Raw genomic sequence first — 17,485 nt, 5'->3', positions numbered from 1 at the left:
CATATTATTTTTACTGAACAAAATAATTCATATATATATAAAATACACTTTGACTGTGTTTTGTTAACCGTAGTTTATAATATCACTAAGCATAATTTTGTTATAATATCGCAATTTATGTAATGTAAAAAAATTTACATAAATTATCTAACATGGTTTTTTTCAATTTAAATGAGAAATATTAAAACATTATCAATAAATATACTTAACAGAACTTTATATTGCAATATACACATATATATATATATATATATATATATATATATATAAGAAATAAACATCGAAACAATCCAATTAAAACGTCTAAAACAGATTGTTTATTTCACTTTTAATGTATTTTATAATAATATTATACCATAAATGTTCACGTCGGAGATGATAAAATTGAATTAGAGTTAATAATATATTTATCATAAACCAGGATAATATTGATTAAAACATAAGTCACAACTAATAAAATAATATTGATTTTGAAATAATTTATACCTAAATACAAATTATTATTTTTGACCAAAAAAGAAAACTAGCTAATTATTAACCACTTTATTAACCCTTCTCATAACATTATATGGTAACTAGTAATACTATTGAAGTAATACATTAAAATACATTTTAGTATTCTCGAGTCATCGAGCACAAAAATCAAGTAAATATAATTATACATTTCCTATCTGACCATATATAAAGCTGAAAAGATTTAAAATTAGCAATCATCATAATATTAAACATTAATAATCTGAAGAAAAGTTGCAACAATTGATCTGCAAAATATATAAACCCTATTGTAAAAATTAATCAATTATTCCCTATTTTTATTTTTGAAATATTTAATTTATTATTTGATGAAATATCATTCATAAATCATAACAATTAAAAATGTCAACAAACAAATTATTTTAGCCAATTTCTTGAATTATTCACATTTATCATATTGTGCCTATATATCACAGTTAAAATTATTGAACATATTTAAACATTATTATAATCTATTATTTATCATTACATGAAATCTAATGACGGATTTTCTATTATTTTTCAAACAATTTCAATTCACAGACAAATTGTTCATCCTTAATTTTGAAGTACGTCTACATTTGATATATTAAAAATTTAGTTAAATCGAGAATAAAAGGATAATACCAGAAACTCAGAATTACAATAAAATCTATCAAATAAAATATAACAAATGTTTAACTCAACGATGGCACAAGTTTGAATTTATATAATGAATGAACTTAAGGCTTTTTTTTCGATCGTGATTTTACAATGATGATGTCGAATACCATTTTTTTTTATTTTATCAAACGTTCGACCGTTCCGATATATCGAACATCCAAGGGCAATCCAAAGTTAAAATACTATTATATGCTTATATTTATATAAATATATATTACGTAGATAAATGCCGATATAAACCAAACGGTATTAGCTTCTGTATTTATTACCTATTATTTTCGCAGTGATTATTATTATTTTATACTCCGGTTTTATGTTATGTATACTCGAAATAACATGTTACTTTATTTATGTTAATATGTCAGTCATAATTCAATTTATGTAAAAGACTGATAGTTAAAATTATTTTAAGTACAATATATAGGTATATTAGGTTATAATTAAATACATTGTACGCGTAAATCATTTTGGAAATCAAAAATAATAGTAAAATAATTGTTGGTTATAATGATCATTTAGGATATAAAACGTTCAAAGAATACGTAGTTGCGTCTTGGATATTTTTAATATTTTAAATAGATTTATACTTAATATTTATGTATTATGTATTATACATAAGCATGCATCATTTTACAAACGTGCTGTGTATAGCCATGTATTTTAGTTAAGGCGTTTTGTATTACGACTATTAGTCTCATAAGCTACAAAACTAAAATTTATTATAATAGCTCGTTCAATTTTTTTTTTTTTTTTATTTAAGCATATTAAAAATAAGTGACGGCATTATACAACTTACAAATAATGTACTCGTAAACACATTGTTTAGAGAACCTGAGTAAAGATGTCATTAAATTTTTAAAATTCTAGGTAGTAAATTTCATAAAAATATTATTACAGCTGGAAAATTGAAGGTAAATATTATTTCATAGAATGCAAAATATTCACCGTAAACTTTTAAAAGCTTTTGAACAATGATCTTGATGATGTCAAAGTTTTTATTAGTTTACATGCCCACTACAACTAGGGAATCATAATATATTAGTAATTTTTAAACGCACTTTGATCGTGGTTTACCTCAAATAATTCGATGAAGTAAAACAATATACGGAAAAAACTACATTTTCAAACAAATATTGCGTTAAAATGATTTCTATCTTATTAAATGTTTACTGAGACAGATGGTAATTAAACAACACACTTAAAGAGACTATAACTAAATGGTACTATTGACTCATGATCAATTATCATATTATTATTATTAATCCCACTCGAGTATTGCTGTCTGAAATACTAAATGAAGATTTTACTACTGCGATTTTTAATTTTTTAGCCAAACTAAGTGGATGCCAAAATCTTCCCACCAACTTGCCAATTTTAAATGTAAATTTCTATAAATCGCACAACTCTAAATTTAAATATTGGTGGTTTTATTAAATAAATATCTATTACAAAATACTTTTATTTGAATATTAAGTTAATTTAACTACTGAGAAATAAAAATAGCCAACACAAATTGTATATAATAAAAGATTCATTAAAATATAATGTGAATTATCGCTACTTTAATCGGCAAAATTGATACAGTAAAATACATTTTTAGGAATTTAACTAAACAGCATCATAGTTTTTAATTCTTTATTGGTATAGCGATTTTATAATAAAATAAGATAAAACGCAATTTTGTGACTATCAGGAAAACGTTAAAACAATATTTTTCATGTGCATTTCATTCGCAACACTTGTATCAATAAATTATAAATACTCATAAAATTGCAAACGAAAATCTCTTTGTAAATAAATGGAACTATCATAATCAACTCATTTCCCTTTGAAATAAATAATGTCCCTAATATAAACACAAATATAATTATTACTAGAATAATTATTCATATCAAACTACTTTTTTATTTATTTATTGCCAAACATTTAAACTATTTATTACATTCCCGCATGAGCTAGATAACTATAGTTATAGATAAAAAAAATTATTTTAAAATATCCTTTAACCACTCAAGAGTATGATTATTGCATAATTTTTATTGAATGGATTTTTAATGACATTCAATTAACAAACAGTAATACAAATACTCAACAACTGAGACAGTATATCAGACCATAAAACATAAATACCTTAACTATAAGGTACATGAATAGATATACCTATATTTATTTAATTTTCTATAAGGACTTTAAATATAGCTCAATTAAATCAGTCATTAAATAATTTGAGTTAGTGACATTGGATATTCTCTGTCTGCTGAACGAAGAGGATTAGTTTGATTTTAAATTCCATCACAAGCTAATTCGCACAGGTAAAATATAATACATTAGTGTTTATATATTTATACATTTACCTCTATCAGTTTTTAAATTATTAACAATCAAAATGCTTATTTAAAATGATTGGATTAATATTTTTCTTTCAAATTTCCATTAGAATTGATTAAAAGTACATTGGACAATTTGAGTAATTTTGTTTTTTTTAAAAAAATTTCAGAACTAAATCAAAAATAAAATTTTGTTTTCGTGTTATATAATACAAGACATATAATAGTTTAGTATATAATAAAAAATTTCAAGTTTCTGAATTAAAAATAATTTTTAAAAAAAAGTTTTAACTTAATAAGTCTTAAAGTATAACATCAGAATAACCCAATAGCTATATGAATAATAAAATTTAAAAGATGGCATAATTCATGAAAATTATGAAATTGCGTTTGGAAGTTTGTGTAATTGTGTAATCACTAGGTAGAATTGTTTAAAATTCAAAACCACAAACGTTTATTCAAACGGAATAATATATTAAAACGTTTGGATTATGATTATTTATAATTTTAGGTGGTTGTAAGATTTACAAATATGGTTAGATTATTTGTAAATTCGCTCTGGACGAATACCAATAACAACACCGCGATGATGAACGATCAAAGGTTAATTTTATGATCAGCTGTGTGCATAAAATTGTAAATCGATTGAAAGCCAAATGTGAGACTTCAAACTAGAAATTTATCAACATGGAAAACGTGCAACGTATTATGATAGATTTATATAAATATAATATTTAGACATCGATATATATAAATATTACTTGATTTGTTTTTTCTTTTGTCAAAATAGCGAAGATAGTATTTGTCCTATTTTGAGTTTAGCCACCACACCAATTCCATTTATTTATCAAAGTCTACATAATAATACATGCCTATAAATATATTAAACAATGTTCTCCATAGTTTTCTAGAGGTTTTGACGATATAATTATATATACGCACCGACCTTGATTCGACTAACAATAAAGAGGATTTTAGAAAAAAAAATTGCATACATCGATATTGCAATATTGGTCCATTGATTTTCAAGTCCTTGAAGACCCACGTTACTATTTTCCTTTTTGATTTTGATTAAAAAATAAATAATTTTGTCACTAGTAACAAAATACAGAACAATCAATTAATCCTTGCGCCTTAGAAGTATACAGCCGGATTGGTTTTCATAATAATTCTCTATTCAGAAATGGATTTTTTTTTTAAATACTAGACCTATAGTTTTTGAACTATTGTTAAAATAAAAATACTAGTAAATCATCCGTCCAATGCTATTTTATGTTTTTAACAATCATCATGAGCCATTTGAAAGAAATATACATTTCTATAATTAAATAATTCGAAGATAGATAGGTACTTGATTTCACATTTTTTTGACAATTGAAAAGAGATTATTAATATTTTGTATTAAATCACTCCCTTCGCCAACCTCCTGTTTAACTCTCGCTCCATACCTGTCATCCATTCCATTATTAACTTAATTTATTCCGCTGACTTCTTAATTTAATTTATTTTAGTTCATATATACACTTGTTTTATTAATATTATTTTTGTTTATTTAATTGCTTTGCTCTAATGTTCTAAAAAAGGCTAAATAAAAAAAATAATAAAAAAATATTTTATAATTTATAATTAATATTTAAGAATTCAATTTTAGATCGTACAAGTCATATTATTAGAAGAATGCGTAGGATACAAAAAAAAGCTTCAGATGCTTATTTTAAGAGCAATACAGGTGGAATCAATTTATATCGACGTCAAAATATATATATATACATAGTCATATAGAATGTGATAAATGAAAACATATTAAAAAAATTAAGAGGTTTATGATTTGAATAATATATAAGTATTATATAAAACCATCATGCTCAATTTAAACAATCGACAAATATATAACTAATTTATCGGTTTCCTATAGAATATTTAATATATTGTAAATTGTTGATAGTTTCAAACTCGTTTTGTTCACGTTTAATCTACGATAAATCAATATAAGAACACACACAGTACATTAACAAAAATTTAATTTATCAAAGATTAAAAAAAAAGTCTCGCGAAATATTACAAGTACAGTGACCATACTTATTAATTAATAATAAGTTTTATTATTCATATTAGTTATATTTCTCTTCAAACGATATTTTCAGAGACCGGATAAAGAATGATATACTAGTTAATTATGAAATACATTCATATATATAATATATAAGTATGAAAGAGGAACGAATACAATGAAATTATATGAATCATATAATTTGTAATGAAAGATAACACTAATAATCGATACACGTCACTCATCCGAAAATGTCAATCATCACACAATATACACGTCAATTTTTTTTTTTTTTTTTACTACAGTTGTATTTTATAAAAGTATAGTCAAGGTTTCCTCAGCTTATTACAGATAAATATAAATTATAATACATGTTGCATTAATGATATTCGAGATTTGTGTTGGATATTTCAGATAATTCACATACATGAAGTTGGCCCACCCTTTTTCACGGATTAACTTGAAACCTATACCAATATTTTGCGAGTTATTTGCGAGAATTTCCGAGTCCATTATCAAAATTTGCGAGTTTACTCCTTACTCTCAAATTCCATTTTCTACCCTGAAGTTAGCCTACCCAAGTCATCCTAGAATTTTAAAATTGATACCAAATTATGCGTCTTTATTTGCAAGAATTTGCGAGTTCATTTTCAAAATTTGCGAGAAAGCTGTAATAAGTCATAAGTTACATAATCATAAATCGTAAATCATAATGCTTAGGTAGGTAAATTTGATATATGTATAATAACATTGGAAAATGTGAAAATGACCGTTCAAACATATTTAAAATAGCTTAATATTTGTATGATAATTTATTCTTTATATAAATAAAGGATATTATTATTCTATTTTATAAATTTTATCAAGAAAGTAAAATAACAGGTAGGTAAAATGGTTTTTGGTAATTTTTTAGAGCTATTTAAAAATCATAGTATCTAGATAAAATCAATTTTCATTCGACCACAATATTTTAATTAAAATTGTATACGTTCATTTGATTAACAATAATCAAGTATTCCCTATAATGTAAATAATATATTTAATCTTAAGAAAAATACTATGTAAAAATGTAATGTTAGGCTAATAATTCAAATTGTTGAAGTCTTAAAAAAAATTTAAAAAATATATATATTTTAGTAATTTAAATTAATAATTGTCTTTCTTTTTAAGATTATCTATTAATAATTATTATTGAAAATATTTCCAAGAACTACAGTTACAATTCTTCTTGTTATGTATAGTACGGGTGACATGGAAGGGCTTAAATACAGTTGCCACGCCGCGTCGTACTCGTACAATAGAAATTGTATTTATACATAAGTAATATAGCCAGTACTTTTCTATGTACTACTATTGATTTCGAATATACAGATAAGTGGTGATATAGGAAGATTCAGTGACTTCAATTTTGTTCTCAATAGAGGTCATTGTAATATTTACTAAAAACAATTAATTATTTTTCTATTGAAGATTTTCTATTTTTATTGATTGGTACCTATATATGTATATTGAGATGTGGTCTGGATTGTAAAGTGTTTTAAACAATTTGTTTTAAATACATGTTTTAAACGTTTTAAATATGATCTTTTATTTTAAACATATAATACATAAACACGTTTTTTTTTATAGACTTTTAAAACACAATTATTTCATATTTTCGAAAATTTCAAAAGTATACAACAAGGATGGCCAAATTGCGGCCCGCGAGCCACATGCGGCCCTTGTCATAATCGTATACGGCTCGCGGTCTTATTTACAAAAACCAAAATATTTCAATTTTTTGCATACATTTATAAAAAAAAAAATGTATTGCATAGATATAAGGATATAGTGTACAGATTAATAAACATAAAAAAAAATTAATTTATATGAATAATAAATTAAAAAATTAAACATTAAATTTAATTTTTTTGCATAGTATTTTTTTAATTTCTACTTTTTAAGTAAGCTTCTTAAGATCTGGTTGAATTGATGTAAGAGTAGTTCTTAGTAATTCTGTGAGATGATCAATAGTCAAATTTTAACGATATTTTGACTTTATTATATAAATGTTTATCGACTGTTAGCTTTCTTAATTACTTTTGTAGTATAAAAATACCGATTAGATAATTTGACTGTTAATATAATCTTATTAATACATGTGGCTCGTGTACATAGTCATGTTGGCCACCCCTGATATATAACATACTAACAGTAGATCACATTGTCAGAAAAATGTTGGAGATACCATAGACTCAGTATAAGATATACGAACATTTTTAAATTTTCCGTTTTCTTCAGCTATTCAATATTTAGGTTTAATTATTAGTTGTTAGTCGACCATCGTATCATAATTCTTTATTTGTCGATACTTTTTATATAAAACTGTTTAAAATCTAATCTGTAGTATAGTGATTGAATATGAGATAATTATAAAAACAATATCTTTCATCTATACTGTACTGAGTAACAATCTCATTTAGGGAATATATTTGTATACACTTAGTTTTAAATAAAATAAAAAACTGTTTAAAACATAAAAAACATTGTTTTAAACAAATAAAACGTATTTTATGTTTTTTTTTTTTAAAAAAAGAACTGATTTTTTTGCAACACTGGCTGTGTTGACAAAAGATCTTATTTACAACCGGTTATTACTTTGTTTCCTTTGAAAACGGCCAATGAAATTCTAGGGCGAGTTATGTATGCTGATTTCACGGTAGGAAAATTAAATTTGCGGGTAAGGGGTGAACTCGCAAATTTTGAAAATGGACTCGCGAATTCTCGCAAATAAAAACGTTTGGTTTCAGTTTTTAAATTCTAGGGCAACTTGGAGGGGCTACGTGAAGTTAGCCCACCCTTCTGTTTTTTAATTATAATTCGCAAAATCTCGCAGAGAACTCGCAAAATGTTGGTATAGGTCTCAAGTTAATCCGTGAAAAAGGGTGGACCAACTTCACCTACGTAGATAGTTCTTATCCCTAAATCAATTAAATGTACATTTTTTGTCACCGGTTTCAATATCAATATAATAGCTGCAACTATGTATGAAATACGTAATACCTGTTATCTGTACATTAATGCATATACTATACACTACATACCATTAACTATAGGTACCTATATAATAAAATATTAACTAAACAAAGGATATATTACATTATGTCACACATTAAAATATTTTTTCCTCATACTATGAATACAATGAATTGTATAAAATAAAATCGATTTCCATTTCAAACTTTAACAAAATGAACATTCCTAAAAAAAATTTTCCGAGCGCATTTGAAATATTAGTAACAAACGCAGTATCGCTGTATCGAAAGCAAAAAAAAAAATTTAATACAACAGAATTGCATATAATATTATACGTTTCTCGAAAGTCATAAAATACTGAACTTGTATATTATGTTAAAAATAGGACGTACTTTATGTACGTATTAATTATGTGTATTAAAATGCACGTATTAACCATAATATTATAATACCTACCAGTAAACATAATGTTATTATCGTTTTAGCAGTCTGTTGACCGTAGACCTTGGGTGCAATAAAATCCTATAAACAATGTCGGAATAAAAACAAAAATTATCAGTGACCAAATCATATTCATATAACGTGTATCTATACTTCTAGTAAACGATAGACGTATAAAATCCTTCGGAAGAAACATATTCAATTCAAGAAAGTGTCTGCATAATATGACACTATCAAGAACGTTACCATTCGATAACATTCATGCTAGGAATTTCTAGGAAGCTTATTTTGTTTATGTTTACTTGTACTGCACGCATATTCACTCTACGAAAAAAAATGGTGTCAAGAATAATGTAAATGTTTATAACAGTAATAACAGAATAAATATAATTAAACGAGTAGTAATGAACAAAAAACTGAAAAAATTATTTTAAAATAGTTATCCCGATCTAGATTTTACTAAAAATACGTCAACCAACATTTTTCACATCCACTAATAACACGATTTCACATTGAGTAGTAGAAGTTATGACAATTTCAAGAGGAAAATAATATTATATAGTAAACAGTTAACTCTAAAATATATGTTATCTACTAATAAAATGTAAATTAAAAGAGTTAACGATTTCATAAGATGAAGAAATATCTCAGCTGGATGTTCCCAGAGGTTTTTTATTTGACTTGAATTAAACTGAAATACCCATTAATCATTCCATTATTCATTAATCGAATAGTAAGTTGTGAAATGTCTAATTTGGATTTAGATTACCACAATGGAGCAATAGTAATTTTTATTTTATTTTTTTATTATTCTCGATCACAGCGTACGTAGAGTTTACCTAATTCGTTTAATAAACGAAATCCCGTTAGTTTGAGATTATTTAACTGACAAGGTTATATTTGTTACAAGATTATAGTTACTCAATTGACTATGATGCATATAAAATGATATATTACATATTAGATTCCTATATTTAATGTTAGCCACTTCCTCCCCTTATCGTAGTTCTACGAGTTTATTCTCGTAGAACAAATTATCCTACGGGACAATAGATCTCAGGCATCGTATCCGAAAATTTTTGGATACAATATAAGTTTATATTGGTTTTGTATGGAGACTAATCTAGAAGGAACTAATATTGTTGAGGAATTTAAGGCTAACTTAGCGCCACAGATATACGCCCTAAAACATTGAAAATTCGCCGTATCAACAACAAAAATACTTCGTCCATGTGTATAAATATTGAACAGATGTCAGATAAATGACTGAGTAAATCATAGTAAAAACCAACATTGGACAAAAACCGATGAGTTTTAACGTGATGTTCGTGAAAATCAGATGAAATACAAAACTCGACGATACTAATAAGGTATGTAAATTCGAAACAGCGAATTTTAATAAACAATGTGTGTTATACATTCTTTGAAAATTACCGCAGCGGATAGTAGACAGTATTCTAATAATTCTTCACGAGTCCAACATACGACATAAACACATGGGTGCAGTGGGAAAGTTTTGTAGCGCATACTTCTGGCAAAAATGATACCCTAAATATTAATCATGAATGAAATTATCGTCCAAATATTTCCACACTGGAAGAACAGTCTTAAATCGCTTTTCGTCCGTTCATAAAATCTGAAGTACGAACTAACAATTGGTATGAATGAGCTATAATAAAACGACCGTCCCCATACATAAGATTTGACGTTTCGAAACAGCTGATTTGTAAAAGAAAAACCATTGGAAACGTGTCACTCGTGCGCTACAAGGGACAATAATTTTTAAATTGTTTTGTTGTGCACTACTACGTTATACTTACAAAAATCAAAATGTACCTTTCGTGTAAAATTTAAAAATTCAGAAAAATTATCAACGTTTTTATCCACAGTATCTACACTAAGCGCTAGTAAGAATTTTCCCATAACAGATTCAGACCCTGATCAATCTGCTAGTCACCTTAAATAGCTCGTTGGACATCCATATACTATCTTAATCCATAAGGTCTGAAGTGAATGACCGCGATTAACTACGTTATGAATAACACAAGACGAATCAAATATAGTTTTGGTCCAGACCATGAAAGCTGCATTTTTAGACAAGATTATGCATTATTTCTGCATACGACAATACACTACTGAATTGTTTGTATGTAAATTATTCTGTCAACTCGTTGCGTGCACGAAACGCACGGTAGTCGAAATATAAAAATAATAACTTAATAGTTATTAATTGATTTCATCGAACGGTCTGTCAGTAGTTATATGCGTGTGTCGCGTCATTGTCGATGGCAATATCCGCTGATAAAAATATATATTGTTTTTTACACATTGACGTGGAAAGAGTAGTGGAAAGAAATTATAATAAACGTGTAATTTAATACTTAAAAAACTAGAATTAATAACGACGGCGCGTCCATAAGAGTATACACTACAGTTTCAAAACATACCCAGCGGTTGTTTTTATTATTATACCTTTTACCTGATGCGCTCAATAATTTTGAAAACACGATGTATATGATTATGGTGATTAATTGACTTAATTTTAATCATCGTAAGTAAAATGCACAAGGCATTTACAAATATAACAAGTCATCAAATATACGATATTAATTAATAATATTACTTATAATAATACTACGATATATACACGAATACGCACGATACTAGCAGCACACTGCATTTATGCTGACTGAGAATAGACATTTTGTACGCTAGCACAACAGTACCAAGAATTTTTTTTCGTTCAAAATGTAAAAACTAATCACTCATTTACACTGATATTATCGCACATATCGTAAAAAATAACATAATACACAATAGTGTTATCATATACGCAAGATTAATTTTAATTGTGTTTTTAAAACTTTTACATAATTTCATTAAATATACTTAATAACAGGTGTAAATTAATTATTGTTTACTATGGACCTAAGCAGGAGCGAACTCGAGAAGGCGAATAAGACAAATGCCCCCATGGATTTTTTTCCTTCGAATGTTTGTTATTTACTATTGATACCACACTAGGAAATTTAAATACATGTATAAAGTTCGCCACTTTGTAAAAAGTCCTTGAGACGTCACTGGGGATAAATTCCGGAGGTCGCATCAGTAGAAAACAAGAAAAACCCTTTTATTGGAAAATTAATTATTTTTAATGCTTAATTTAATATTTAGTTAATATTTTTAACTTAATTTAATGGTAAATTTGTTTATAAGCTAATTAAATTCTGCAATTTTTTTTATCTGCGAATTCGCAGATAACGTTGTACAGCGACTAACGACGGCGCGATGGCACGGAAATTATTGTTGTGAACCCAGTTTCAGCGTTTATAATATGCGGATTATTCTCACCGGCCCCCTCCGACCAACAAACCAAACTATTACATGTTACGATTGAACCTAACGGACGTCAGTTTAACTGAAAATATGATCGTCTTCGAAATTACTAAAATAGTGTTTCTATCGAAATAACTATTTATAGATTTTATATTTTATGGCCTTAAATTTATAATAATAAATATAGAAAACGCTATAACATACGAATATTTTCAATACAAATATTTCTTTACATCTTCAAATAGTTATTATTTACAAATAGCTGTTTTTTTTAAGGGAAGACGTAGTCCCAAAATCTCCTCTGACGAACCGCCCCTGTGTCGCATGTAATCACTTACTGTTCATATTAATACTCTTTAATAAATGTTTAACACTACACAATTTTATAATGGAATACTATTGTCCATTAATCTTTTCTTTTATTTTTGATTTTTGATTATCATTGTGTTTATTATACAAGGAAAGTATCTAACTGCAAGTTGAACCTCGACATCTACGATGAATTTCATAAGGATTATTACATACCATTTAGTTTCATTATATATGAATTAGATGCAGTATCATTATCATTTACAACCATCCGATAAACATTTTAAAGCAAAACAAACATTGGTTATATTTTAATCTTTATTTTAACATGCGTATTGCAAATACCAATAATTTTTATTTTAAATCAAATATTTCAAAAATTTAAAAATCATAGGACTACCAGAAAGAAATCCGGGTAGAAATAAGTATTGCATAATTGTTATAAACTGTACCTATATGTGTATCAAAATAATTAATGGAATTCAAATAGAAATTCTGGAAGCTTGGATTGCTCAAAAATAGTCAGAGATTTAATTGAAACTGATATGCTAATATCTCTTCACATATTTGAAGAATTCTGTTTACACACGATTCTGAGCAAATCAAACATCTAAGGTGAAATTTCAAATATGTAATTAATTTCTAATCATGAACAATTTGAAGCAAATCTAATCCCGAATGTGTTTCTCATACAAAAAAACATCAATTAATTTGATGACCCAAATACTAAACTAATAAGTACAGAATCTAAAATAATTAGAATATGTATAAAATTGTAACCACGCCAATCTTTCATCCATTAATCCAAACAAAAAAATATGTCTTACAGTTAAAAATGTATATTAGAATAATAAACAATTAAAATGCATTATGCAGTTATGCATAATAATTATATTTATAATTTATTTACATTTATTGATTGGTATAGAAATTCAAAGGTATGAACAATAATGATAGAAGATCTACATTTTCTGTACAATTTTATTTTTTCAAAACAAAATTCGCGATATTATCTTAAATATGTTAAGATATTTAAAATATGTATCACTATGCAGTCAACTGAAAAAAAGAAAATCACATTTTTAATAGTTCCAAAAATCTATGTAGAAACATTTCTAAGATATAATTTGTACTGAAAACTGGTTTGGTTTATAATTAACGAATTGCGTCTACTTACTAAATTCAGGAAATACCCATTTTATAACTAAGCTGATGTATTATTAAGCTATTATAAAGTAATACCTTATAAAATAATAACTTCAATAAAAAACTTAGTACATATGCAGTATCATAAGCATATTAAATTATTTCAAATTACGTTTCATAATACAAAATTGTTAAATAGGTACAAATAAAAATAAAAAAATTTCAATAACATAAAACTCTTGCTCAATTACCCACGATAAACTTGTTATTTATTAGACGAGTATTCATCAACAAATATCAAAAAAGAGAACTATTATTGAATATTTTAATAAATTTCAACTGTTTTTACATAACAATAACTCAAGAACAAAGGTACAAAAAAAAAAAGAGAACTTCAATATTAAATTATAAAAAATAGATATAAACATACACAACGAGTAAAACTGTCATAGATACTAACGCTTTAATGTTAGATATTCAAATAAAATATTCCCCCAAGTTAAATGAAGTTTGATTTAAGCCCCTTTTTAATATTTGAATGTATTAAAATAATTAACATTACTTATAATAGTTTGATTAATTTAACTTATACTTAATTTACTTCATTTTTTTTTTTTTTTTATTTAAAAAGCTTTTGCGGTGGAATTTACTTCATATAAATAAAATTCCTAACCTACTAGTTTATATTTGATTAATTTTTTTTAATTATCAGACCGATTAATCTTGCACCCTATACATTTTATATTTACTAGGTATTATATAACATAGAAAACCTGAGTATTATCTAACAGAATAATATAAGTACTACCAGGTAGACCATAAAAAAGCATGTAGGTACTCTGTATGCTAAACAATATTACACTTAACCTCCATACATTATTCTAGGTTATTGTTAAAAATTGAATAATAAAATGATACTTTACTATTTATGGTTATAGTAAATCAATTGTATAATCTAGATAGATTATTATCTTGGTAGATTTACATAATAAGAATTTTTTATGTCTTCACTTATTTCCAAAATAAATAATTAATAAGGTTCTATTAATGTCATCCGTATACAATTTGTAATATTTCCTTCACTAAAATTTATTTCACAAATTATAAGCAATGAAGTATGAAGTTAAATCTTGAGTAAAATATTTCAATAGTATTTATCAACAGAATATTTTATTATAATATAATCATGATTATAAATTAAGCATCATTGTCAACTCTCAAGCATTATAGTCGACTTTATATCGTTTTAGTTAACTTAACATAATAATAAAATATTTAATATTATTACAAATTTTCAATTAAAATCATAGACTAGATTAAAGTAATTTTTTAAAAATATTATCATCAATAAAGAAAAATGGAACATAAGTTTAAGGTATGTATTCTACGTAAAATAATGGAATAATCCGACAAAGCGAAATATGGGACGTCAAAGACCTAGTGACTTTAATGAGCAATCAAAGGAGTAAAAATGCTCGAATAAATGATATTACATAATTTAAAAAAAAATGTACATCTCACGTAATAGTAATACGTATGACTATCGCGTACGTTGAAATGTCTTGGTAAAATATATTCTTGGCGTACTTCAAATAGCATTGATGGAACTTGCATCTACTACATCAGTGGTTCCCAACCTGGGAGTAAATATCCTCCATGGGATAAAAAGAGATTTTCCGAAGTATAAAGACAAGATTAATTTATTTTTCATACTATGTATTGTTATAATAATTGCACCAGTCACGTGTACTGCAATTGTACTACTGTATAATCTTTATCGAATGTCCTAACTCTTTAAATTAAGGAGTATTTCTAGTTGTTAAAAATTGAAATTAAAATAAAATTCCTTAGGATTTGCGAAGACAATACACAAAAAATAAATTTTAACGATGCACAACTAGCAACATTTTACGAGAAATTAATGACGAGTATTTAAGCCTAGAAATAACCAATACTTTTTTCGACAACTTGCAGGTTTGAATGAGGATTTTTAACAAAAATGACAATCAAATAAAAATAAAAGAACCAATTTTAATTGGAACACGAAATTGTACGTATTGAACGGGACTAGACCGAATATTAGACAAATTGTTCGTAATCAGGATTATCAGTCGTCTAATTGACTAACATTCCATTAATTTTTGATTGTAAAATAAACTAATTTGTTTTTATTGTTCAAATAAAAAATGATTGAAATAGATTAATAATTTATTAAATTTGTTTAAATTTGCTTTTTAAACTTAATTTTCCGGTGATGGGAGGTGGCTGATAATATCCAAATCGATACCATAATCGGTGATGCGCACACTCATCAATCGAGAACAAAACCAATAATACTAAATGAAAGAATGGCATGGTTGTACTACGTTTCGCCCGAGTATCACTTTTAAAACCATACTTCTTTAAATGACAACGATTACACACGACAAAAACGAAATATGTAATCTTTTGAAGTGAAAAAAAAAACGAAAATGTAGTCGAACCGATCGTAGCGGATATCACATTGTCTTCACCTTACATTTAGATCAATGCGATTTAGATACGGGAAATTAAAAAGCATTGCAGTATTATAATATAAGCTGCGAAGTACTATCTACCACTGCGGAATCGTCCGATGAATAAATTTATGTCGATATGTTTGCAACGTGAAGTAGAAACACCACGGCCGTTGACATCGTTACGTACCGGATCGCAACGTTCGAATATTAATTCAAGTACTTAAAATTACATCAACCACATCCTTTCGTCATAACGATAACGATTAATAATAGATTTGATTTTTCATGTAATCGTTCGGCGAATACTCAATAACACATTATTAATAACGACCGTTTGGTGTTCATAAAAACGACGCGCGGTCGGTTCCAAAATAGAACACACCACCGTAATTCCGTTCAAGAACAGGTGCCGTGGTACGTTTATCCGAATCGGACGAAAACTGGTTTGCCCGCATAAACGGGTAAACAACAACGTAAATAAAAAAAAAAAAAAAAAAAAAATACGAAAATGCGTGTAAATTTGAACCACGATTGTCGTCCGGCAACAAAAGCGTAGATCGGATCCGAGAATCGGTTCGACCGTAAGCCGTTCCGAGTCGACCGGACACCGAGTGTCGAACGTTGCCTCCGCCGCGTTTTCTTACCACGACTTCACGTAGCGGACGGAACGGCCGCTAAAACGTGACCGAACGTGAACGAACCGTGAACACCGAAAAGAAAGCGATCGTAAAACAAAAATACACCGACCGGTCGACCGATCTCGGACGGTTACACGTTCGTCCGTCCGTCCGTTGAAACGACACCGGTAAACGGACGGGGAGGAACAATCGCACGTGAACGTCGCGCGCGAACGCGACGGCAAAATAAGATACGACACGAGACGTCGGAGACTCTCGTCCGTCGTTCACCTACCGTTCGACTCTTCGTATCCCCAGTCGGCGGTGGACATTGTTCTCGAGACGTTCGGCCGGTGCAGCAGCGGATGTCCGGCGGAGGTAATCGATTGCGCCGATCGGCTGCTTGGGAGAACGATCGATCGTCGCCGACTGACCGGAACGGGAGATGGGCACGTGACGCGGACGGACCGTCGAGTGCAGCGGTGACTGCGCAATTGACGCCGGTTCGCGAGGCGTGCGGCGGTTGCGGTTGAGCGTACGAAAAACTAGTTGGCGGCGGTGGAAGGCCGC

General features: G+C 27.6%; 1 protein-coding gene across 1 annotated transcript in view; it reads right to left on the bottom strand.

Moving 5' to 3' along the window:
• LOC112693264 (carbonic anhydrase 13) overlaps positions 1–17,485 on the bottom strand; it is a gene marked incomplete at its 5' end in the record, with an annotated part of 34,950 nt that extends 17,465 nt beyond the window's left edge. The window contains 1 exon segment of the mRNA XM_025568253.1: positions 17,211–17,485. Within this exon segment, the coding sequence (XP_025424038.1) occupies positions 17,211–17,247 (37 nt within the window).

This window comes from Sipha flava, unplaced genomic scaffold (assembly GCF_003268045.1).
Source record: "Sipha flava isolate LNK unplaced genomic scaffold, YSA_version1 83_pilon_pilon, whole genome shotgun sequence".
In the NCBI taxonomy this organism is placed as follows: Eukaryota; Metazoa; Arthropoda; class Insecta; order Hemiptera; family Aphididae; genus Sipha; species Sipha flava.
Note: the sequence above shows the minus strand (reverse complement) of the source record. Positions and strands in the feature narration are given on the sequence as shown.